Source organism: Neophocaena asiaeorientalis, unplaced genomic scaffold (assembly GCF_003031525.2).
Source record: "Neophocaena asiaeorientalis asiaeorientalis breed wild unplaced genomic scaffold, Neophocaena_asiaeorientalis_V1.1 scaffold74, whole genome shotgun sequence".
Lineage (NCBI taxonomy): Eukaryota > Metazoa > Chordata > Mammalia > Artiodactyla > Phocoenidae > Neophocaena > Neophocaena asiaeorientalis.
The window spans coordinates 5,629-31,947 of NW_020172183.1; the positions used below are offsets into that span (position 1 = coordinate 5,629).

The following is a 26,319-nucleotide window of genomic DNA, read 5'->3' on the forward strand; positions in this document are numbered from 1 at the left end:
TGACTGCTAGGGTGGGGCAAGAAGGGTAGGGACTGTGGGGAGAAATAGGAGGATGTGGAAGTAAGTCTACTTCTGAGATCACTCTTCAAGTCAATACAGAATGATTTTTAATTTAAAAAGCAACAATCTAAATGTCCAATTGAAAGGTAACATTTAATATATTAGAGAAACACATGTGAAGAAATATTATATAAAATATTAAATCTATGAAAAATTACAAATTCCAATAATGTAATGTAATATAAAGGAAATAATCCAAAATTACTTTAAACTCACCATGACCTGGAGGAAATTTTTTCCATTAAGCGAGTGTAACTAGCTCATATATGGATAAAGTAGGCCACTCCATATAATATGGACACTTATGGATTAATTTCACCATATTTTTATTTTTCAGTTTTGTTTTTTCCTGAAGAAAAGTCATTATCAAAATTTATGTTACATAATTTTTTAAAAAGAGGTAAAAATATAGAAGATAGATAAATGGCAGTAAAAGAAAAATAAAGGTTATATGGATGTAACTTAGTATAAAATGTATTTGAATTTTATAGGAGCATGACCACATAACCATACTGAAATTTTAATCTTCAGATCTGCTACTAAAATATTTTCCCACTTTTCAAAATATTTTTAGTCTCCTATAAATGTTTTAGCATTAAAATAAAGAAAACCTTATCATAGTCAAGACTACACTCAAAAGTTGTATTTGATAATACCAAATAAATGATACAGACATTTTGAAAATAAAAGCAAACATATGAAACTTTTTTTTTAAGCCAGCCACTCTGAAACCAGAGATTTGGAAGGAAATTGAATCCTAGGAAAGTCTTCTGTATCACCAACACTGAGACCACTCTATCTAAAGAAATCTCAACTATTAAAGACCTAAATCAAGAAGATGGATGTCTCTTCATCTCCCTCCAGCATGAGCACCTCACTGTGGCTGATACCAGTGCTCTGTAGCACCTGCACCATTGTTAAACCCTATCAAGAGGAGCTGACAGAGCATGACCATGGTGGGCTCCCAATCCATCATTTATACAAACTTCCTCTTCCATCCAGGGGAGAAGAAATAGAAGAGAGGGGAATTTTGGGATTTGACTAAAAGAGAATAAATTTTTAAAATTGAAGAAAATAAGTTATCCTAATGCAGCAGAATTAGGGGCTCAGAATTAAGTTGTGATCACCGACTCATGCAGCTCTCGGTCTCGATGTACGTTATATATATAAAATAGTGTTCAGATAATGCTCAAGTATTTGTTCTTCCTAAGGTAGACTGTAGAGGTTTAGAGATCTCTGATCATTCTGGTATCCCTCATACATGACATGCTGTTGACACCCAAAACATATAGTTGTTGAATGAATGAATAAGTGAATGAGTGAATGAACAGATGAATTTTAAATTCATGGAAAACCAAATGCACTCAAACATATAACAAATTTTATCCATAGAGACCTTTCCACTTCAACTACTCATCAAAGGCTTAAGTGATATTCATCAAATATATCATATTTTTATGGTCTCCAGTTCAAGACAAATTAAAATATAAAAGAGGTATGGACATCTTCTGCCTAGAGAGGCAAAGCTTAGTGTTAATTTATACCCATATTGTGTTAATACATAGATTAGATACAGTCATACCGATTTTAACTTTGCATAATTCTTTGCAGGGATTATAAGAATTTCACAATCTTCTTCTGCCACCACTGAGAACACCTTTGTTTCTGATTCAGTCTGAGCTGTAACTTCCAGGGTTCCAAAGGTACTCCATTGTCCAAGCTGTAAAAACACCAAAAGCTACTTAAACTTCATTATCATTCGTCAACATAAAAATACCAATGATAGTGAAAGGATCAATCTAGGAGAGCCAGCAAAAGGGTAAATGGTAGATCACGCTCCTGCTCTTTGAAAGAAGGTAATCTAAACATATTTGCATAGATGTCATACTTCTTTTGTCCAATGTCACTTTCCCAAAGCAAGAAATTTTTGTTTTAATTTTTTTTCATTAGCATGAAACAAATAAGGTATAAGAATAGATCTTCTGTTTTATTCACTAATTCATTTTAAGTGCCCGAAATTGTGCTGGGTACATAGTAGCCATTCAATAAATATTTGTTATAAGAATGAGGAAAATAGTGTACTTATATCCATGGTCTTCTGTTTATTTCATTATACTCATATGTTGGTAAGTAATAATGGAAATGAATACAGTGTTAGGCAGGTATAAATCACTGACATATATATGCATTCATGTATGGTCTCCTAATTTACTATGCTAAGAATAAATATTAAGCATGGCAAAAATGTTACCACTAGAATACATATTGTAAGTTATTAGGCTGTAGTGAGAATGTGTACAGTTACAAAGAGGTTTTGTATTCACGTTTGCCTGGGAAAATTGAAGGACATCTAGAAAAACAAGGGAAGATTCTCAGAGAAAACATCAGGTCAATATGGCTATCTAATGATGATATGGGAAAACTTCCATCTTCCACTTCATATCCATAGAAAGGCTGAATATTTTTCTTTTTAGTTGAATGAATAGCTGAGATTGAATCTGGAAGTTTGGAAATAAAGGAGGACTTGAAACAATTACTGCTGAAACCAAAGTTGTCCACAGTGAAATCAAACTAGGAGGAAGGCCTAAGGGATTGAGTTCTGGGGTTGTCAACCATATTGGAATAGGAAACTCAGGACTATACAGGTGAGGAATTGGAGTTGAACACTTTTGCTTAAAGCCTAGGACCTTGAAGGATTGTCCCATATATTAAATGGAAACAACAAAAACTTTACCCATTAATCTAGCTGTGGAACTGGGTAAAATTGTCATAAAATCAGGATCCTAGGTCTGCAACTTGTGTGGGTGCAGAGTATACATTCACACATAGTACAGGACCCAAAGCTAATGTAAAGCCTGGTACACAACTGAAAAAAACCCTAGGATCCAGGAAGGTTCAATTTTAAACTCTATGTATGAATTCAGAAGACAAGGAACTCCCACGGAATGCAATCCCTCATAATAACAAAATCACTATAGAAAATTGCAAGTCACATAAGTGGACAAACCCTTATGAGGAAAGTCAACAAAAAAAGAACCAGAAAAAAAAATGAAGAACTTAAAAGAAGCAGTACACGTTTAATATATTAAGACCATAAAACCAGAGCATGACATTATGGAGGCAAAAAGAGGCATTTTGTGAAAGAAGAAAATTAAATTTCTATAAGTAAAAATTAAAGTTATTGAAAGAAAAACACAATGAATGTGTTAATTAGTAAATTAAAACTAAAGAAAGAATTCAGGACATGGGCAAAATATGAGAAAAACATCAAGAATAAACTATGAAAAATATAGAAGGAATGGAAATAAGTGGGAGATTTTAAAAGATATAGAAGATAAATGAAGACCATTCAGCCTATATCTACTAGTATTTCCAGAAGAAAGCTAAAAAATATGAGAGTGAAGTGATACATAAGTGACAATGGCTGCAAACTTCCAGAACTGACAGAAGAGTTGAGTCCTGAAAATGAAGGAGGACACAAAATTTAGATACATATTTGTATTTTATATCACTGATCAAAATTTGTTATACTTCCTTAACCTTTCTCCTCCAAATCCCTCTTCATCATCGTATTAGTTATCAATAATTTCAAGCAGATGTTTTCTACATATTTTTCCAGATTTTCTAATTTTTTTAAAGTATAAGACTTAGTCTGACTTACCTGATAAATTATTATGAAAGCATAAGTCCTCCATGATTTTGAATAACCTTCTTAAGACTTTCTTTCTTCATTCATTAACCAATATCATCAGACAACCCAGCAATGTTAGGAAAGTATTCAACTTCCTTGCTCTTTACATACCCACTTATTTTAGTTGAATTAATTTTAAAATTAACATTTATAACATTTCCATTCTGTTCTATGATATGGTCACCTTCAAAATGCTAGAAAAAAGAACTTTCGAAGAACTAGAATTGTGTATTTACTTAAAATAACAATAATATAGAGTAAGAGTAAAACAAACAACAAGATGATAATTTTAGGCAGCATGTGAAATAAAATACTAAAAGATGAATTTTAGCTGGAAAAGCATTGAATCCAAAGAAAAAGGATGCAAAGAAGTTGATAAAAATTGGTAAATGTAAATAACATTTACTGATATATAATAAATTTTAAATGACTAATACAGAATGCCTTTAAAATGAGAGAAATTTAAAATAATTTTACAACAGAAAACTCCAAAGAAAGGAGCAGGAAGATAGAATTAAAATGTCTATGCTCTGGAATTAGGAAAGAAAAAAAGATTTATGCAACTTTTCTAAGTTCAAATAACAAATTTAATATAGGAATTAGAACTTTTTAAATGGAAAAAAAGAAAATAAATACAATGATTAAAAAATAAAGAAATGATAAAAAAATTTTATGTACCTAAAGTGTCTAATAAACACCAACAATTTGACTTAAGAAATAAAAACAACAACAAAAGCAAATGATTATAAAGATGACAAAAATATTTGTAAAATTTCCAGAAGAGAACAGCCAAATGAACTGCACACGAAAGAAACATGCTCAACCTCACTAGAAAACAGAGATGTACATGGTACACACATATATTCATCCATCAGAATGAAAATATTAAATTACTCTAACCTATGAGACTGGGGAGGTACTTTAATACATAACTCTAGAAACTGTAAAAAGCTTCAAAAATGGGAAATAAATAATAAAATAAACAAAGAATGCTTAAAATACTTTATCCAGTAACCCATTCCCTAGGAATACCTTAAATAAATAAATATTTTCTTAAGGATACATTTAAAGATGTTAAGGCAGTACTTTTTGGCAACCCCTGACTGGAATATTCCTTAGTGGTCACCTACTTAGATCAATATGTGTGTGTGTTTGTGCATATGTATGTAGCGTGTGTGTCTATGTATGCATGTATCTATGTATATATATATATATTTGTGAGTAAATTATACATATATTCAAACAACTCTAAGTTTTAACATACTGTTAATGATTTGTAACATCTATACATCTTAACCTAAGATTCCTTATAATGAAAAAAAGTAATAGGTGCAAATTTATGTTAAAAATCTATTTTTATAAAGTGAACATTTACAGAAACAGTAATTTGTGTAAGTGTATACAATTGTTTATATCCTAATGTCAGTTCAGGGAAACATATACAAGTGTAAAAGGCTATTCAGAGGAAAGATGGAGTGAAAATGACAAATGTTTTATTAAATTTTTCTTCAAACTTCCTTGTATTTTTTTCAATGATAATAGGGAGTATGAATTAAATTTTAGATATTTTTGAAGACATTTAAAATGCAGGTTCAAAACAACATTTTCTGTCTCCTAAGACAATAGAAATAAAAGCAAAAATAAATAAATGGGACCTAATCAAACATGAGCCTTTGCACAGCAAAGGAAACCTTAAACAAAACAAAAAGACAACTCTCAGAATGAGAGAAAATATTTGCAAATGATGTGACTGAAAAGGACTTAATTTTCCGAATATACAAACAGCTCATACAACTTAACAATGAAAAAACAAGCAACCCAATTAAAGAATGGACAGAAGACCTAAATAGACATTTCTCAAAAGAAGACATACAGATGGCCAAGAGGCACGTGTAAAGATGCTCAACATAGCTAATTATTAAAGAAATGCAAATCAAAACTACAATGAGGTATCACCTCACACCAGTCAGAATGGTCATTATTAAAAAGTCTACAAGTAATAAATGTTGGAGACGGTGTGGAGGAAAAGGAACCCTCCTACACTGCTGGTGGGAATCTAAACTGGTACAGTCACTATAGAGAACAGTATGGAATTTCCTCACAAAACTAAAAAATAGAGTTGTTATATAACCCAGCAATCCCACTCCTGGACGTATATCCAGAAAAGACAAAAGCTTTCATTTGAAAAGATACATGTACCCCAACGTTCATAGAGGAACTATTTACAGTAGCCAAGACATGGAAACAACCTAAGTGTCCATCGACAGATGAGTGGATAAAGAAGTTGTGGTGTATATATACAATGGAATATTACTCAGTCATAAAAAAAGAATACAAATGCCAAGATTATCATACTAAGTGAAATAAATCACAGACGTATGTGGAATCTAAAAAATTGTACAAGTGAATTTATTCACAAAGACTAACAGACATAGAAATCACACTTATGGTTACCAAAAGGGGAAGGGGGAGGTGCATAGGGATAAATTGGGAATATGGATTAAAAGATACACACTACCATATATAAAATAGATAAACAACAAGGATCTACTGTATAGCACAGGGAACTACATTCCCTATCTTGTAATAAACTACAATGAAAGAGAATTTTAAAAATAGATATACATATATGTATATGTTGAATCACTTTGCTGTACACCTGAAGCTACACAATATTATATAACAAGTATATTTCAATTTTAAAAATTCTGTTATTTTTCATGCTTGTATTATCTCTTTTAATATCTTTATATTGATACATAATATATCTTAACTTATATAAATCAAATGTTTATAGCTGTTATCTCTAGGTGATGGAATTGCAGATAATGCCCATTATTGTGTACCTCTCTTCATTTTCTAAATTTTTCAATAAATATAATTTAAAATTAGACAACATTATGAAGTTATTTTAATGACCTACAACTCAATCTTAATTTTTTTGAAAACACTTATTAAGGTTAGGTTGATAATCCTATTTTGGTGGGGATAGTTAGTAGAGTTGCACAAAAGGAAACAGTTTCTCTCACTTCTAAACTCTCATGTTATTTTGCTGAAAAATAAATTGATAGATAACTTTATTGGGAAATAATATATCCCCATGATTTAAGAATTAACTTCTCTAAAAATGCATAACCCAAACAACTTGTCTCTGAATATTATGAGTTGGTAAACCAATTACAATTTCTTTTGAATAAAAACATCATGTTGAGCTTTGTGCAAAACTGCATTTTGCAAAAATAAACTCTTCTGAAAAACAGAAGACTTTTATAAGTATAATTTTTGTTCTTGTATTATTTTTCCATTGCTTCTAGCTTCCAGACACATTAAACAAGATCAGTGACTAAAATTACAGCTGCTATTTTTAAGCCAAGGAAGGGTCTTGTTCTTAATGCTATAAAACATTTTCTTTTTTCTGAGGGGCTGAAGAAGCAGACAGAGAAAATACAAAGCCTCTATAGATCAGGGGTTCAAGGCTGATGTCTAAGGATCGACTTTCAACGACTCTTAAACTCCTAATATGTTATGCCACCGTATGTGATTATTTGTAAATTTCAATTTTTCTTGAGTTTCTATCACTTTCATTAGATTTTCAAACTTGTCTGTGTCCCCAAAGAAGGTTAAAAAGAACTGCTCTACATAGAAAAATATTACTTTTCCCCTATGATTTTAAAAGGCTTATGTAGGAACTACTTTCTTATAACCAATGTTATACAATAAGAGAGGGATACTAAGATGTTACATTTTATAATCTTTCAGAGGATTTTGGCCATATTTGGGTTGTATTGTGATATTTAGAAGGTAGAAGCAGACACAAACATAAGGTGAGGATAATTTGCTTGGAATCTCATCTCACTGGCTGAGAGATTGGACTGTGTGATTCTGTAGGAATTCTCTGGGTACATTTGTTCCAAAGTTGTATGCTGAGTCAAAAAAGATGTTTCCTATTATACGAAAAGAATTGATCATTTGAGGTTATATTAATAGTATTGCAGTCTCTAAGTGAAATCTACAAACCAAGTCGATTTTTAGATATAGTCAATAAATTCCTCTTTAAATTTGGCTAAACAAGACGTCCTTTTATGTCCCCTCACACATTTTAGCAAAAAGAGTCTAGACATCATAATGTATAAGAGAAGTAGAAGTTCTTTTTATTTCCTCTAAAACACAATGTTTCTTTCAAACATCCTCAGGGTACTTCCACCTCTTCAATTGTTCACATGAAACACTTGTCTGAAATATCTAGCACACTGACTGCTTGTCAATACTACGCAGCTTCAAGGTCCAGTTTAAATCTCATCTTTTTCACAACGTCACCTGGTTCATCACAGACACCCCTCTGATTTATAATAAAGTATGAACTCTATTGTTTTTTTATATAACATGCTATGCTTTCCTAAGTAAGGGCACTCTAAAAATTAATGATACTATTATATTACTATATTAAAACTGTGAGGATAAAGAAATTTGTTTCCTTCCCCCTAATATAGGGAGATTTTCAGCAGCAAATGAGCCTGAGTTGCATAATCATTATGTGCTGCCATTTTAAGACCAGTAGTATTCTAATCAAATGTCCTTAATTTTAAAAAGTCCAGTTGTAAAAAATTAATTGCTCTATAGGTAAATCTTGAACTTGGTAAAAATTTATCTGATGCCTTCCTTACTTAATTTCACTGTGGTTATAGGAGATTTCCAATTTAAATCATTTGAATCAATCATTTGAAATCTGTTGAGACTCAACTTGTGACTTAGCACTAAATCAATTTTTAAAAATGTTCCATGACCACTTAAAAGGCATGTGCATTCTGCAATTGTTGTTTGTATTGTTGAATACAAGTCTATTAGATCAAGTTTGTTGTGTTGTTCAGAATTTCTCTATCTTTGCTGATATATTTTTTTGTCTAGTTCTTTATCAGATTCTATTAAAAAAAAACTCTCACTATAGTTGTGAATTTGTTTATTTCTTCTTTATGCCCCATCAATTTTCACTTTATATATTTTGAGAACATAACTTTAGGGCACATAAACTTCACACTCATCATGAAATATTCCTCTATCTTAAATGATGCCCTTGCAATAAAATCAACTTTACTTACTATTAGCACAGCTACCCCAGCCTTCTTTTGGTTAGTGAGATCTTATTTATTATCTTCCATTATTTTTCTTTGAAAATTCCTGTATATTTTTAATGAGGTGTGTCAGCATACACGGTTTTATTTATCTAAGCTGACAATCTTTGTTTATTAATTGAAGTATTTAGTCTGTTTATATATGATGTAATTATTGATATATTTGTGTTTAAATATGACATCTTAATACTTGTTTTCTATTTTGCTATCTACTTTTGTGTCATTTTCTCTCATTCATTGCTTCATTTTAAATTAATCAAACATTTCTCTATTATTTTATTATGTCATTTTTTAGCTTAGAGTACTTTTTTATTCTTTTGGCAATTACTATAGTAGTAATAAAATGCATCCTTGTCTTACTAGAGTATACTTTAAATTATTAATTTTTTTCACTTTCCAGAAAGGCAAGGACTCAAAAAATCTGTAACTCCATTTACCCTATCCTCTTTTTTGGTTTTATCACTTTTGATATATTTTATTTCTATATACATGTAGACCTCCACAGGTAACACTGTTTTGTACAGTCAAGGAACATTTAAATCAATCACATATTCACCAGGTTTCTTTGTTCTTCAATACATTCTTGTAGTTATTTGGAATAATATTTTTTTTCTGCCTGAAGATCTTTGCCTTGAGTTTCCTTTTTGCACAGGTCTCCCGGCAATATCTCTTTATTATTTGTCTGAACACATCTTTATTCTGCCTTTATTTAAAGATATTTTATCTGGTTATAGAAGTCTAGATTGACAGCTATTTTTATCTCAATACTTAAAGAATTATCATTCCATGTTTTCTGACATAATTATTTATTTAGAGAGCATTAAAATTTACTTTTGAACATATTGTGTCCTTTCCATCTATTTCAATTTTAAGATTTTCTTGGACTGGTTTTCATTACTTTCTAATGTGTCTAGGTGTGATTACCTAGTTTGTAATTCATGCAGAAACTTGAATCTGTTGCTTGATGTTCTTCCACAGTTGGGAAAAAAATTCAAACAGTACTACTTCAGGCAATGCCAAATATTGTTTCTGTCCCATGCTTATGCTTCTTTTTCTTAAACTTTTTATTACAAACTTGTCAGAATTTTTCATCACCTCATATATATCTTATGCTCTTTTCTGTATCATTTATCTTTTTTATCTTCATATTTACCTGTAATATTTTCTACTAATCTATTTTCCAATTCAGTAACTCTCCTGTTTTATCTAATCTGCTGATAAACACGTCTATTGAGTTATTATTTTGTTATTATATTGTTAAGTTACAATTTGTTTTTTTATTACAATTTCAGTTTTGTAATGAAATTCTCCCCTCATCTATTTTCTTCAGAATACAATCAGTTATTATTATTAATTTTTTTGCGGTATGCGGGCCTCTCACTATCGTGGCCTCTCCCACTGCGGAGCACAGGCTCCGGATGCTCAGGCTCAGTGGTCATGGCTCACAGGCCCAGCCACTCCACAGCATGTGGGATCTTCCCGGACCGGGGCACAAAGCCGTGTAGACTGCATCAGCAGGTGGACTCTCAACCACTGCGCCACCAGGGAACTTTAACTTTAACTTCAATAGCTGTATCACCTGTGTGTTAGTTTTATTGCTTTTTTCTATTGATTTTTTGGTATTTTGTCCTATATATGGATATTCTTGGCAATTGTTCATTCAATGCTGGACATTGAGTACAAAAAACTGTCATGGCTCTAGATGATATCATCTTTCTCTTAGATGCTTTACTTTTGTGCTGACAGTCAATTAGTATAGAGCAGATTAACATAATCCAATCAAGAATTGAGGTATTTTGAGACTCATTTTAGTTCTGGTTTTCTACTGATAGACTAATATGTTTGTGAGAACCTCTTTTTCTTTGCAGATACATAACTCTTAATTTCTATCTGTCAAATGTTATGAGACTGATGACAATTCTTCTTGTTAGAGTTGTAGCTGCATAATTTTACTTGGGTTCTGTGATGGTTAATTTTATGTGTCAACTTGATTGGGTCATGGAGTGCCCAGATATTTGATCAAGTATTATTTTGGATGTTTCTATAAGGGTGTTTTTGGATGAGACGTTCATTTAAATTAGTAGACTGAGTAAAGCAGATTGCCTTCCTTAATGTAGTGGACGCATCTATTCAATTGAAGACCTGAGTAGAACAAAAGACTGGCCTACCACAAAACAAGGGAGAATTTTCCTGCTCTTTGGCCTTCAAACTGATCTTCCTGAATATCAGCAACATTAGCCCCTTATGTCTTGACTGCCTAAGTAAACTGAACTCAAAATTTTGTCACTTTGGTACTCTAAGACTCCTGAAAGTCCTGATTCATTATTTTCTTCTTAGTTGTTCATCCTTATTATGCTTACAAATTGCCAGATGACTCAAAGAATAAGCAACAGGAAATGTCTGGATCAAAACAAAGTATTTCTCTTCTTGCTTGAATCATGGCCCTTCAAATCCTGGTTCGTTTGGTTGCTCTCAAATACCTTCAAAACAGTTGTTTGCTTGGTTGGTTTTATCCAGATTTGGTAATTGTTCTCAGCAAGGAGATTTGTTTGATGCAAGCTACTCTTCATGGTCAAAAGCAGACAGAGGTTCAGCAGACTAAAATGATTGAGTTTTTTTAAAAAGCAAAATCTACTTCACTTTCTATTGTCTGGATTTTTTTTTTTTTTTTTTGGTCCTTATCATCCCTCTATGAAGGGAGTGACAAAATCACTCAGAATAATCAATTAGACAATGATATCCAAAACTTTTTAGAAGACAGAGGAGTGGACACTCTGGCAAGAAAATCCAGAAACTGGCACATAAAAATTAGAATCTGTAATAGGAAAAGTATTAAGAAGAGCTTGATCCTGATTTTGACTTTCATTTCCCCAAATAAAACAACAGAGAGAAATATCAGATGAGAGCTTTTTAAAAGAAGAAAGGAATTAGTAACATCCAAGCAATATATCTATATATCCATATATGGTAGTTGATAAGCAAGTCAATGAATAGTGATGTATTTATTAACAACAGAGAATCTCCAATGCCTGAACTATTCATCTATTCATACACATCAGACACTAATGAGAGTGAGTACTTAGTATTTATTGTACTTTGCAGGTTATATTTCATATGTGTGTGTGTCCTGTTCACTCCTCTCTTTGAGTTAACTTTCTTTTCAAAGTCTTAGCTACACATTTTCTTGTTCGTAGCAGATACATCTAAGAGTGCAGAAAGGGAGTAGATCAGCAAAGAAAGCAAGTGCCTGGAGAACTCATAAGAAATGTGTTCCTTATATGTGTCACACCACTCATAATGTTCTCCTGAACAGCACAGACTGCTTTCCTTAAGCACATGGGCACAGCTCAGCTGATAACCATAAACTGTATCTCAAGTGGATCCCAGTTATTTCCTTGTACATTAATTTTCTTATGTTTCCAAGAGACCAACTCATACAATATCTTCAGCACTAACAAGAACAACAGCCTCCTTTTTCTGTGTTGTTAGATTTGGACTTCTGACTTTATGCTTAGCAGATATGACTTTTTTTTTTTTCTATGTCCTCAGAAGGTCCTAGTTGACTAAACTGAATTCCGAAGGATTCACCCAGTATGATTCTGCAATTTCACAAACCTAATTTGGAAATACTGAGTTCATTTCAATCAGGAGTATTTTTCAAAAATTAAACCAATTAATTAAAAAATAACATTTGGACAAATAAATATACTTTGTAATTTTCTAAACACTTTTGATGCATAATTAATACTGCTGACTAGTTATAAATGAGAAAAATTTTATACCTCTATTTTTTCAGATTTTTAAATTTTCTTATCACAAGATAGATCTATCTGATACATAAGACTGCACCATTCAACCACTAGAAATAATCATTTCAACATGTTATTTAGTAAAAATTGCTTTTCTATACTGAGATATTACACTGCAAAAAAATATGAGTGGCATAGTCATAATAATTTGAGTAAGCACTAAGAACTAAAAATATTTCTGTATTCTACCATGAAATTCAATGTCAATTAAAGAAAATGTTAACTTCTACTTTAAATAGTCATAAACTTCTGAAAAGTAGCATGTAAAGTTCAGAAAAAAACTAATAGAGCATATGTTAAAATAAATATTTTATAAGTATCATACATAAATTCTCATCACATGTCCAGTAGCTATTGCAGGTATAAAATCTAGAGTGCCTTAATGAGTTAATATCATTCATGTGTTATATGGTTTATCAATTTTTAAATTAATTGCTTTGATGTGATTTGAATTTTATATAAAATATGATATATTTTGATAGCTTTGTATAGTAGACTATTTTTTTTAATAAGCCAGAAACTCTGCTTCCTGATTTTATATTAAAAATAGGACACTTCCTCCACATAACGCTGAATTCAATTGTTCAAATATCCATTTATTCTGAGTTTAATATGTTCTTACGAAGGAGATTCAGTTGAATAAGGTTAGATTTGAAGTGAAATAACTGTGTCAGCTTAATCTGAAAATGAAAATGATTTAACATCTATATTTTTCCTTATAGTAAAAATAAGTACTTTGAATTGCATTTGGGGTTTTTCCATATTCACCATTAAAGAAATATGTTTCTTAAGTATACGCTCTACTTTTATAACTGTATAGCCTATTTTTTAAACTTTTCAATGTACTGTTGACCCTTGAACAACACAGATTTGAACTTCATGGGTCCATATAAATGTAGATTTGTTTCAGTAAATATATTGGAAAATTTGGGGGAGATTTGTGACAATTTGAAAAACTCACAAACCGCATAACCTAGAAATATCAAATAATTAAGATAAAATTAGGTATGTCATAAATGAATAAAATATATGTAGATACTTGTCTATCACATAGGTATAAGGTGAGTGGTATTTAATATAAAATTAATAATGTGTTAGGGTTTTTTTTTTTTTTACTGTTTTATAACTTTGTTTTCAAAGAATTACATTACCATACAATATGCCTCTCTCGTAATTGGAGAAACTGATACATCAGCCTATATCACAGGCAAGTCATTTTATAAAAAATGTAACGATGTTTCCAATCCCCTATCATTAATATGAATTTTATACTGTATGCCATAAAAAATTTATAGTAATTCATTCATTAATGTATAGGTTAGGCTACTGTGAAGCAATTGTATAGATTAACTAGGCCACCCTAAAGCAACCATATTGCTGCTTCTTCATTATCAGTGCATGAATTTTTGTACCTGTAAATAAATATGAATGTCTTTTTCACATTATACTTTTATTTTTGAGGTTTAGTATTAATAATGTATATAACATCTACAGTGATGTAGGTATTGACAGATGATACATCTTGTAAGATGATTTAAACTTATGGTATAGATAAATACAGTAGAATAGGGAAACGTATTTTTGCTTTCTTATGATTTTCCTAATAATATTTTATTCTCTCTGGCTTATGTTATTAAAAGAATACAGTATATAATATATATAACCTACAAAATATGTGTTAGTTGGCTGCTTATATTATTAGTAAGGTTTCCAGTCAACAGTAGGCTATTAGTACTTAGGTTTTAGGGGAATCAAAAGTTATACACGGATTTTCGACTGCACGGGGGTCAATGTCACTAAGACCCGCATTGTTCAAGGGTCAACTGTATAGTAATTATATAAAAATTGTGATAAAATGTTTATTCCCATGTATTTTATTCTTTTTGATGAAATTTTAATTGGGATTGTTTCTTTGTTTGGTGTTTCTGATAGCTCATTATTAGTGTATAGAAAATAACAGATTTCTGTATGTGAATCTTGTATCCTACAACTTTACTGAACTCATTTATTAGTTCTAATAGTGTTTTGGTGGAGACTTTAGGGTTTTCTATATACAGTACCAAGGCATCTGCAAATGGTGACAGTTTTACTTCTTCCCTTCCATTTTGGATGCCTTTTAGTTGTTTCTCTTATCTGACTGTTGTGGCTAAGTCTTCTAATACTACGTTAAATAGAAGTGGTGATAACGGACATCCCTGTTTTGCTCCTGATTTAGAAGAAAGTCTTTCAACTTTTCACTGTTGAATACGATGTTGGCTGTGGGTTTGTCACAAACGGTTTTAACTATGTTGAGATATGCTCCCTCTATACCGACTTTGATAAGTGTTTTTATCATGAATGGATGTTGAATTTTGTCAAATACTTTTTCTACATCATGTCATTTTTATCTTCCCTTTGTTAATGTGGTGTGTCACATTGATTGATTTATGAATACAGAAATGTCCTTGCATCTCATATGAATGAGTAAAGAAGATGTGGTGTGTATGTGTATGTATATATATATATGTATATTACTCAGCCATAAAAATAGCATAAAATTCTGCCATTTGCAACAATGTGGATGGACCTAGAGAGTATTACACTTAATAAAATAATCCAGACAAAGACAAATACTCTTATGTTATCACTTATATGTGGAATCTAAAAATAAAACAAACTAATGTATATAATAAAACAGAAACAGACACAGAGCTATAGAGAACAAACTAATGGATACCAGTGGAGCAAGACAGGGGTGTGGAATTAAGAGATACAAACTACTATGTATAAAATAGATAAGCAACAGGGATATATTGTACAACACAGGAAAATATAGCTATTGCTTTGAAATAACTTGAAATGATCTATAAAAAATATTGAATAACTATGCTGCACACTTGAAACTAGTATAAAATTGTAAATCAACTATATTTCAATAAAAATTAAATTAAATTAAATTAACGATAAAATGAATTTTCGTGTTCCAATAGAAAGTCAGTCATTTATACTAATTATCAGGATATTAATTTCTAAACTTTATCTTGGTACAATTGTATATAACCCTAAAAATAGATGATTTTATCTATTTCTTCACATTATTTAAAATAATATTAGAGTAAACAGTATTCTGTGTTTTTGCCAAACATTATGTTTTTGAAATGTAACCATGTTAATGCAGATCATTTCTTTTTTCACTGCTGCATGACTATACTCAATTTATTCATTCTTTTGCTGATGAACATTTGTGTTGTTATCAGTCTTTGGCTATAAAACAATGATGATTATTATTGTTCATAAGTCTGCATTTCAAATATAACTATTTCTCTAAGATATATACCTAAGGATGCAATTTTTGTGCTATAGGATGTGTTAGCATTTTAACATCTAATATCAAGCTCTTCTAAAGTGCAAGTTCTATCTTACCTACAGCATAAATGCATGCAATGTCTGTTTCTGCACACCTTCTCCAACATTTCATATTGTCTATTTTTTTAATATTTTCCAATTTGGTAGTAAGTAATAATATTGATTGAACTTTTTGTTATTTAGTTGCATTTATTTTTAAATGTAAAAATTATTTGCTGTGTATTTCCTACATTGTTAAAATGGTCAAGCATCCTTGCATTTGCTTAATCTTTAATTCATAGTTTCTCTTCTGTAAAAGATCGATTTATATGTTTTGCATTTTTTATTATATTCCTTTTAGACCTGTGGATCATTATATATTCCAGATATTAATCTTTTGCCTTTTATGTAAGTTGAAAATATCTTCTCCCAATGTATGCCTTGTCTTTCCACTTACTTAGGGTATCAAGAGATTAATAAAAATTTCTTGACTAAAAAGATATATATTATTATAGTTTACTTTGATCAGTATCTTATTTAAAAAGATAATTAAGTTTTTGTTATCATGACATCATGAAGAAATTCTGTCACACCATCTTCTAAAATATTTGAGCTTATTCCTTTCACAAATAAGCTTGTGATCTCAAATTACTTTTTATGTATGATGGGAAATAAACATGTAGTTTTATCCTTTCTATCCATGTAGATAATTATTTACCTTAGCTCAGATTCATGAATCATCACACCATGTTCCCCACTGCTCTTCATGACACAGTTTCACATGAGTGCTAATATATGTGCACCTAAGTTTTGGACTCTGGCTGTCAGTATGTCATCTATGAGCCACTTTATGGCTATAAAAGCACTATATTGATTATATAGCTTTATTTTAAGTCTTGATATCTGGTATGACAATTATCCATTTTCCAAGCATCTTCTTCAGGATTATCTACCCTAGGCTTAGCATTTTGCTCTTTTGTATAATTTTTAGAATCACCTTGTCTAGTTCCACAAACAAACTGGATTTTTTCATTGGAATTGCATGAAAGTTATAGATAATTTTGGGAGACCTGTCATCTTAAAATATTGAATGTTCCTGTTTGTGAACATAATATAACTACATCTAAGATTTCTCTACCATTTATGATAAAAACTCTCCAGAAAGTAAGCATAGAGGGAAATTATCTCAACATAATGAAGGCCATATATGACAAAACCACAGCCAACATAGTTCTCAATGGTGAAAATGTGAAAACATTTCCTCTATGATCAGGAAAAGGACAAGGTTGCCCACTCTCACCACTATTATTCAACATCGTTTTGGAAGTTTTAGCCACAGCAATCAGAGAAGAAAAGGAAATAAAAGGAATCCAAATCAGAAGAGAAGAAGTAAAGCTGTCACTGCTTGCAGATGACATGATACTATACATAGAGAATCCTAAAGATGCTACCAGAAAACTACAAGAGCTGATCAATGAATTTGGTAGAGTAGAAGGATACAAAATTAATGCATGGAAATCTCTTGCATTCCTATACACTAATGATGAAAAATCTGAAAGAGAAATTAAGGAAACACTCCCATTTACCATTGCAAAAAATAGAATAAAATACCTAGGAATAAATCTACCTAGGGAGAAGAAAGCACTACATGCAGAAAACTCTAAGACACTGATGAAGGAAATTAAAGATGATACAAACAGATGGAGAGATATACCATGCCCTTGGATTGGAAAAATCAACATTCTGAAAATGACTCTACTACCCAAAGCAATCTACAGATTCAATGCAGTCCCTATCAAACTACCAATGGCATTTTTCAGAGAACTAGAACAAAACATTTCACAATTTGTATGGAAACACAAAAGATCCCAATTAGCTAAAGCACTCTTGAGAAAGAAAAACAGAGCTGGAGGAATCAGGGTCCCTGACTTCAGACTATACTACGAAGCTACAGTAATCAAGACAGTATGGTACTGGCACAAAAACAGAAATATAGATCAATGGAACAGGAAGAAAGCACAGAGATAAACCCACAGACATATGGTCAGCTTATCTTTGATAAAGGAGGCAAGAATGTACAATACAGAAAAGACAGCCTCTTCAACAAGTGGTGCTGGGAAAACTGGACAGCTACATGTAAAAGAATGAAATTAGGACACTCCCTAATACTACACACAAAAATAAACTCAAAATAGATTAAAGACATAAATGTAATGCCAGACACTATAAAACTCTTAGAGGAAAACATAGGCAGAACACTCTATGACATAAATCACAGCAAGACCCTTTTTGACCCACCTCTTAGAGAAAGAGAAATAAAAACAAAAATAAACAAATGGGACCTAATGAAACTTAAACGCTTTTGCACAGAAAGGAAACCATGAACAAAAGACAACCCTCAGAATGGGAGAAAATATTTGCCATTGAAGCAACTGACAAGGGATTAATCTCCAAAATACACAAACAGCTCATGCAGCTCTATATCAAAAAAACATACCACCCAATCAAAAATGGGCAGAATATTTAAATAGACATTCCTCCAAAGAAGACATATCCATACAAAAAGCACATTGAAAGATCCTCAACATCACTGATCATTAGAGAAATACAAATCAGAGCTACAATGAGGTATCACCTCCACCAGTCAGAATGACCATCATCAAAAAATCAACAAACAATAAATGCTGGAGAGGGACTCTCTTGCACTGTTGGTGGGAATGTAAATTAATAGAGCCACTATGGAGAACAGTATGGAGGTTCCTTAAAAAACTAAAAATAGAGCTACCCTATGACCCAGCAACCCCACTACTGGGCATATACCCTGAGAAAACCATAATTCATAAAGAGTGATATGCCACAATGTTCATTGCAGGTCTATTTACAATAACCAGGACATGGAAGAAATCTAAGTGTCCATTGACAGATGAATGGATAAAGAAGATGTAGCACATATATACAATGGAATATTGCTCAGCCATAAAAGGAAAAGAAATTAAATTATTTGTAATGAGGTGGATAGACCTAGAGTCTGTCATACAGAGTGAAGTAAGACAGAAAGAGAAAACAATTACCATATGCTAACATATATATATATATGGAATCTAAAAAAAAAAAGTTCTGAAGAACGTATGGTCAGGACAGGAATAAAGATGCAGACATTGAGAATGGACTTGAGGGGGAAGTATAAGCTGGGATGAAGTGAAAGAATGGCATGGACATACATACTCTACCAAATGTAAAATAGATAGTTAATGGGAAGCAGCCGCACAACACAGGGAGATCAGCTCAGTGCTTTGTGTCCACCTAGAGGGGTGGGATAAGGAGTGTGAGAGGGAGACTCAAGAGGGAGGAGATATGGGGATATACGTATATGTAGAGCTAATTCTCTTTGTTATACAGCAGAAACTAACACACCATTGTAAAGCAATTATACTCCAATAAAGATATTTTTAAAAAGACTTCTCCAATATCTTTTAATGAAAACGTATACTGTTCTCTAAAAAGTACTGCCACAAAATTTTTGCTATTTTTCAAGTTTTTTCATTAATGATATTTTCTGATTATTACCTATAATTCTGTGAATTTTTAATTTTATTTTCAAATCAACAATGTGTTTAAATAACGTTTTATTATATTTTAATCTGTTCTTTAGTATTTTCCATTTAGAGAAGGGACTGACCAACCTTTTCTATAATTGACTAGAAAGCAAATATTTTCAGTTTTGTCGGTCATTTAGTGTCTGTCACAACTGCTCGACTCTGCCATTGTAGAGGAAAGTAGTCACAAAGTGGTATATAGCAAATGGGTGTGATTGATTGTGTCTTAATAAAACTTTATTCACAAAAAAAGGCTGTAGTACAGATTTTGCCTAAGAGCTTGAGTTTGCCAACCTCAAAAATAGAGCTTCATTCATATTATAAAGTCCCTATATTTTTTATTATTTTTAATTTTAAAAATGTACTATATAATTATGCTGTAATATTGTGAAAATGATCTTTAATATATAACATATAATAACAGTAAGATTTTATATGATATGCTATATAATATAAATGAGTATTACTAAGATATGACATTTGTGTAATTTTAAATTTAAAAAATTACAGTATCTATTTTCTCACTCACTTCACCAACTTCAGATTGTCACTTGGCTCCTTGGGTCACAACTTTTATGCCCCAAGTACCTTTTCTGAGGCTTTTTATTAGAACCATTTTAGGTTTACAGTACAACTGAGAAGAAGGTACAGATTTACCATGTACCCTCTGCCCCCATACATGCATACCCTCCCCCATTATCAACATCACTCACAAAAATGGTATATTTCTTAGCAAAGATGAATCTGAATTGACACATAATAATCACACAAAGTCCAAAATTTACATTATGGTTCACTCTTGGTGTTGTACATTCTAAGGGTTTGGTCAAATGTATAAGGACATCGTTATATATTATTATTATATCATAGAGTATTTTTACTGACTTAAAAATTCTCTTTGCTCTTCCTATTCATCTTTTCCCCTCTCACCAATACCGCTGGCAACCACTAATTGTTTTAAGGTCTCCATCATTTTATCTTTTACAGAATGTTATATCACTGGAATTATACGGTATGTAGCAATCTCACATTGACTTCTTTCACTTAGTAATATGAATTTAAGCTCCTTCCATGTGTGATCATGGCTTAATAGCTCATTTCTTTTTGTCACTGAATAATATTCCATTGTCTGGATAAACCACAGTTTGTTTAACCATTTACCTACTAAAGAACATCTTATTCCTTCCAAGTTTTGGCAATTATGAATAAAGCTACTATAAACATTTGTGTAGGGTTTTGTGTAGACACAAGTTTCCAGTTCCTTTGGGTAAATACCAAGGAGCACAATTGCTGGATCATATGGTAAGGCTATATTTAGTTGTGTTAGAAACTGCCAGTCTTCCAAATTGGCTGTACCATTTTGCATTCCCACCAGCAATGAATGAGAGTTCCTGTTACTCCACATCCTCGCCAAAATTTGGTGGTGTCAGCATTCCAGATTCTGGCTATTTGAATAGACGTGTAGTGCTATCTCATTATTGTTTTAATTTGTGTTTCCTTGATGACATATGATGTGGAGTATCTATTCATATGCTTATTTGCCATCTGTATGTCTTCTTTAGTGAGGTGTCTGTGAAGGACTTTGTCCTATTTTTTAATCAGGTTGTTTCCTTATTGAGTTTTAAGAGTTCTTTGTATATTTTGAAATAGACATTTATCAGATGCATCTCTTCCATATATTTTCTATCAGTGGCTTGTCTTCTCATTCTTTTGATATTATCTTTTGCAGAGAAGATATTTTTCATTTTAATAAAGAACAGCCTATCAATTATTTCTTTCATGGATTATGTCTTTAGTGCTTTATCTAAAAAGGCATCATCATACCCAAAGTCATCTGGGTTTTCTCCTATCATCATCTAGGAGTTTTATCGTTTGTATTTTACAATTAGGTTTGTGATCTATTTCGAGTTAATTTTTTGAAGAATGTAATGTCTATGTCTACATTCATATTTTTGACAGTGGTCATCCAGTGGTTCCAGCACCATTTGTTGAAGAAACTATCTTTGCTCCTTTGTACTGACTTTGCGCCATTGTCAAAGACCAGATGACTATATTTATGGGGCTCTATTTTTGGCCTATTTTCTTCCACTATTTGTCTAAAAGATCTATTTGTCTTTTCACTAATACCACACTGTCTTTATTACTGTAGCTTTATAGTAAATCTTGAAGTTGGGTAGCATCAATTCTCCAACTTTGTTCTTCTCCTTCAATATTGTGTTGGCTATTCTGGGTCTTTTGCCTCTCTATATAAACTTTAGAATCATTTTGTTTATATCTATACAATAACTTCCTGGCAATTTGATTGGGATTGCATTGAGTTTACAGCTCAAGTGAGAAGAACTGACATCTTGACAATATTGAGACTTCCTACCCTAAACATGGATTATCTCTCCATTTATTTAGTTCTTCTTTGATTTTACTCATTAGAGTTTTATTGTTTTGCTTATACAGATCTCATATATATTTTGTTAGATTTATACCTAAATATTTCATTTTTGAAGATGCTAACATAAATGGTTTTGTGTTTTTAATTTCAATTTCCAGTTGTTCACTTTTGGTATATAGGAAAGCAATTGACTTTTTAAATTAACCTTGTATTCTATAACCTTGCTGTATTATTAGTTCTTGGAGGTATTCTCATCAATTATTTCAGATTTTGTACATAGATAATCATATCATTTGTAATAAACACTTTTTTTATTTCTCCATCTCAATCTATATACCTTTTATCCTTTTGTTCTTGCCTTATTGAATTAGCAAGGACTATCAATACATTGTTTAAAAGTTGTGAAAGAGGATATTTATGCCTTATATCTGATCTTAGTGGGAAAGCTTTGAGTGTCTCATCACTAAGTATGATGTCAGCTTTAAGTTTTGTAGGTAGTTTTTATCAAATTGAGAATGTTCCCCTCTATTCCTAGTTTACTGAGAGTTTTTATCATACAGAGGTGTTGGGTTTTGTCAAATTTATTTTCTGCATCTATTGATATGATCATGTAATTTTTCTTTTTTAGTTTGTTGATGTGATGGATTACATTAACAGATTTTGAATGTTGAACCAGCCTTCCACACCTAGGACAAATATTACTTGATTGTGGTATGTAACTCTTTTTATCTTATTTTGGATTTGGATAGTGTGAGCAACTTATGACACCAAAATGACCCTAATTCCTTCCTCTCATCCATTTTATTATTGTTGTAATCCTCTTCGCTTGTGCCTAGACATAGCTAAGTAGATATATACTCATAAACATACATAGTCAAATACAATCTCGCTATTATTACTTCAAACAAACTGTTATTTGTTAGGTCACTTAAAAAGAAGAAGAAAAAAAGTTTTCATTTTACCTTTACTTATTACTTCTCTGCTACTATTCCTTTCCTCTATGTAGATCCAAGTTTCTGACCTATATTATTTCCTTTCTCTCTAAAGAATTTCTTTTAAGATTTATTACAAAGTAGGTATACCAGCAACAAATTCCCTCCATTTTTAATTTGTCTTAGAAAGTCTTTATTTCTCCTTCATTTTTGAAGGATAATTTTCCAGGGTACAGAAACCTAGGTTGGTGGGTTTTTTTCTCTCAACACTTTCAACATTTCACTCCACTCCTTTCTTGCTTTCATGGCTTCTGAAAAGTCAGATTAAATCATTTATTCCTCTATATACATAAGGCTCCCCCCGACCCTGGCTTCTTTCAGAATTATTTTTCTTTGTCTTTGATTTTCTGTAATCTGAAACTAAAATGTCAATGTGTACGGTTTTTTGTTTTGTTTTGTTTTGTTTTTGTGGGAGAGCATTTATATTGCTTGGTATTTTCTGAGCTTCTGGATCTGTGATTTAGTGTCTGACCTTAATTTGGAGAGATTCTCAGTCATTATTACTTCAAATATTCCTTCTGTTCCTTTCTCTCTTTTTTCTCCTTCTGTTATTTCCATTGTGCATATATTATATATTTTGTAGTTGTCCCACAGTCCTTGAATATTCCCTTCTGTTTTTCTTTTTAAGTCTTTGTTCTCTTTGCTTTTCAGTTTTGTAGATTTCTAATGAGACATCATCAAGCTCAGAGATTCTGTCCTCAGCCATGTCCAGTCTGCTAAGCCCATCAAAGGCATTGTTGATTTCTTTTTTTTTAAAATAAATTTATTTATTTATTTTTGGCTGCATTGGGTCTTCATTGCTGTGCACTGGCTTTCTCTAGTTGTGGTGAGTGGGGGCACTTCATTGTGGTGAGCAGACTTCTTGTTGCCATGGCTTCTCTTTGTTACATATCAGGCACTTCAGTAGTTGTAACACATGGGAGCAGTAGTTGTGGCTTACAGGCTCTAGAGCACAGGCTCATTAGTTGTGGCACATGGGCTTAGTTGCTCTGTGGCATGTGGGTTCTTCCCAGACCAGGGCTGGAACCCATGTCCCCTGCATTGGCAGGTGGATTCTTAACCACTGAGCCACCAGGGAGGTCCAGAATTGTTGATTTCTGTTGCAGTGTTTTTGACCTTTAACATTTCTTTCTTATGATTTCAACCTCTCTGTTTACATAGTCCATGCATTCTTACCAGCTGTCTATCCATTAGAACCCTTAAAATATTAATCATAGTTGTTTTAAATTTCTGGTCTGATAATTTCAACATCCCTCCCATGTCTGGTTCTGATGCTTGCTTTGTCTCTTTAAATTGTATTTTTACCTTTAGGTATGCCTTGTAATTTTTTTTTTTTTCTCAGTGGTTAGACATGATGAATTGAGTAAAAGGAACTGCTGTAAATAGATCCTTAGTAATGTAGTGGTGAGGTTTGGGAGAGATGAAGCATTCTACAATCTATAGTCTATAATTAACTGTCATTCTTTTAGTGAACCTGTGCCTCTGGGTTGTGAATTTCACAAGTGTTTCTCTGTGCTTTTCTTCCCACAGGATGGCTAGAGGGTGCTAGATTGGGTATTTCCCTTTCCCCAGTTTAGTTATATTCTGATAATACTCCAGCAGGTTAGGATCTGGTTAACTAGTTTCCCCTGAGGTCAGGCGTTGTTAAGATCAGAATGCTGTGGTGTATTTCAAAATGGTTTCTCCCCTGACCAGAAGCCCAAGGAGAGTTTTCTCTGATATTTCCTATGGAAACCTGAGTAAGATCCTGTAGGTAAATCTCACGATGCTATGGAGGTCCCCACAAGACTAGTTCCCCCTGAAGAGTTGTCTGCACTGGGCTTCCAATAATTTGTCAGATTTCAGCTTTTTGTACCCTGGCACTGGTTACCAAGGAGGCTCCCACTCCTGAGCCTCTGTTCTCGTAAACCCTGACTCCCTGTATTTGCTCGTCTCCAATCTTGCAGGCTATTGTTTGTCCTTTGCCCTTTCTTCTGTCATGGATACAAGAATAGATATTATAGTTTGTTCACCTTTTTACTTGCTAGCAAAGAGTGGCTTCCACACTCCTCACATGCAGAACTGCCTCTGCTTACTTATTACTACTCTGTGAAGTAGATGACATAATCTAACTACAGCTCCAAGGGTTTCAAGAGACTTCTCCCCAGAGCCCTGTAGTTTACACTAATTCTTTCCATTTTAACATATTTTTTCTCTTCTATAGATTTAAAAATATGTTTGTGACTATCAATCCTTGATTGAATGAAGAAAAGTAAAATCAGTACTAACCTATGTAGAGAGACTTGTCCTCTGCAGAATACGATTGCATCATTATGATCTATAATCCAACACCTGCTCAGACTGAAGCTGCCTAGGCCATACTGAACATATATAAGATCAGGTAGTAAACATCTTGTCTTAGTCAATGCAGCAGAGATTTTTTTTTTAATTGGTCACTGAAATGTGACCAGAAAGAAAAAAGTAGTTTATTTTTATTTCCTCTAAGAAAAAAAAAATCATGTAATAATTTTATTATAGTGTAAGTTACTATCGATTATAACAGAAAGTAATTTGATTAGACAATATGGATAAGCTAGATAGCGCTGAAATAGGCTTTTTGTTAAATTTCAGTCTCTGGGTCATTTTCCAACTATCTCTCTGGAATCTTTTTCTCTGTTTCTTTGTCTCCTTCTGCTCACACTGGGTGGGTAGGAGCTTTTTCTAAGGATTAGTTTTCAGGTCTCCACTCTACACATTAGGTAACTCTACTATCTGAGAATTCAACACTAATGGCATGGTATCATCACTATATGGAATATTTCTACAGTGCTCTCCATTTCTGACCTATATCTATAATGCTAATCACATCTCAAAGTGCCTATTGGACATTTCTCCATAAATATAATACATGTAAAACTCATAATCTAAACTCATAATCTAAATGCCTACTCTAATTTAGAGATTCTTATTCTTTTCTGTTTTGTGTATGATAAAATATTTTTACCGATGATTCAAACAAAACCCTTCATTTGTTAACATCCCTGTTGAGCTAAATTCTTACTCCCTTCTAATTCCCATATGTTTGCAATCCTCATGACTATTCAATTCATATTTAATATTTTGTTTTCATCTTTATTGTCCATAACTTTCTATCATTACTCCTTTTATAGTAGTATGTATATTTATTACCTGAATTTGTTCATTAATTCTCTCCACAGTTCTAGTTTGCCAATCTATTTCTGATTCCTTGCCATAATATTAATCTCTCTAAAACAATTAATTCAATATTTAGCTCTTTATAAGTCAGGGGAGAGATACCATATGCCACTTGGGTAATATGAAAATAATGTAAT

The 26,319-nt window shown here is 32.1% G+C and overlaps 1 protein-coding gene across 1 annotated transcript in view; it reads right to left on the reverse strand.

The window, feature by feature from the left end:
- Nucleotides 1–276: 276 nt before the first annotated feature.
- Nucleotides 277–26,319, reverse strand: part of CNBD1 (cyclic nucleotide binding domain containing 1) — a gene marked incomplete at its 3' end in the record, with an annotated part of 326,834 nt that continues 300,791 nt past the window's right edge. Inside the window, 2 exon segments of the mRNA XM_024761443.1 lie at nt 277–409; nt 1,643–1,780. Of these exon segments, the coding sequence (XP_024617211.1) occupies nt 277–409; nt 1,643–1,780 (271 nt within the window).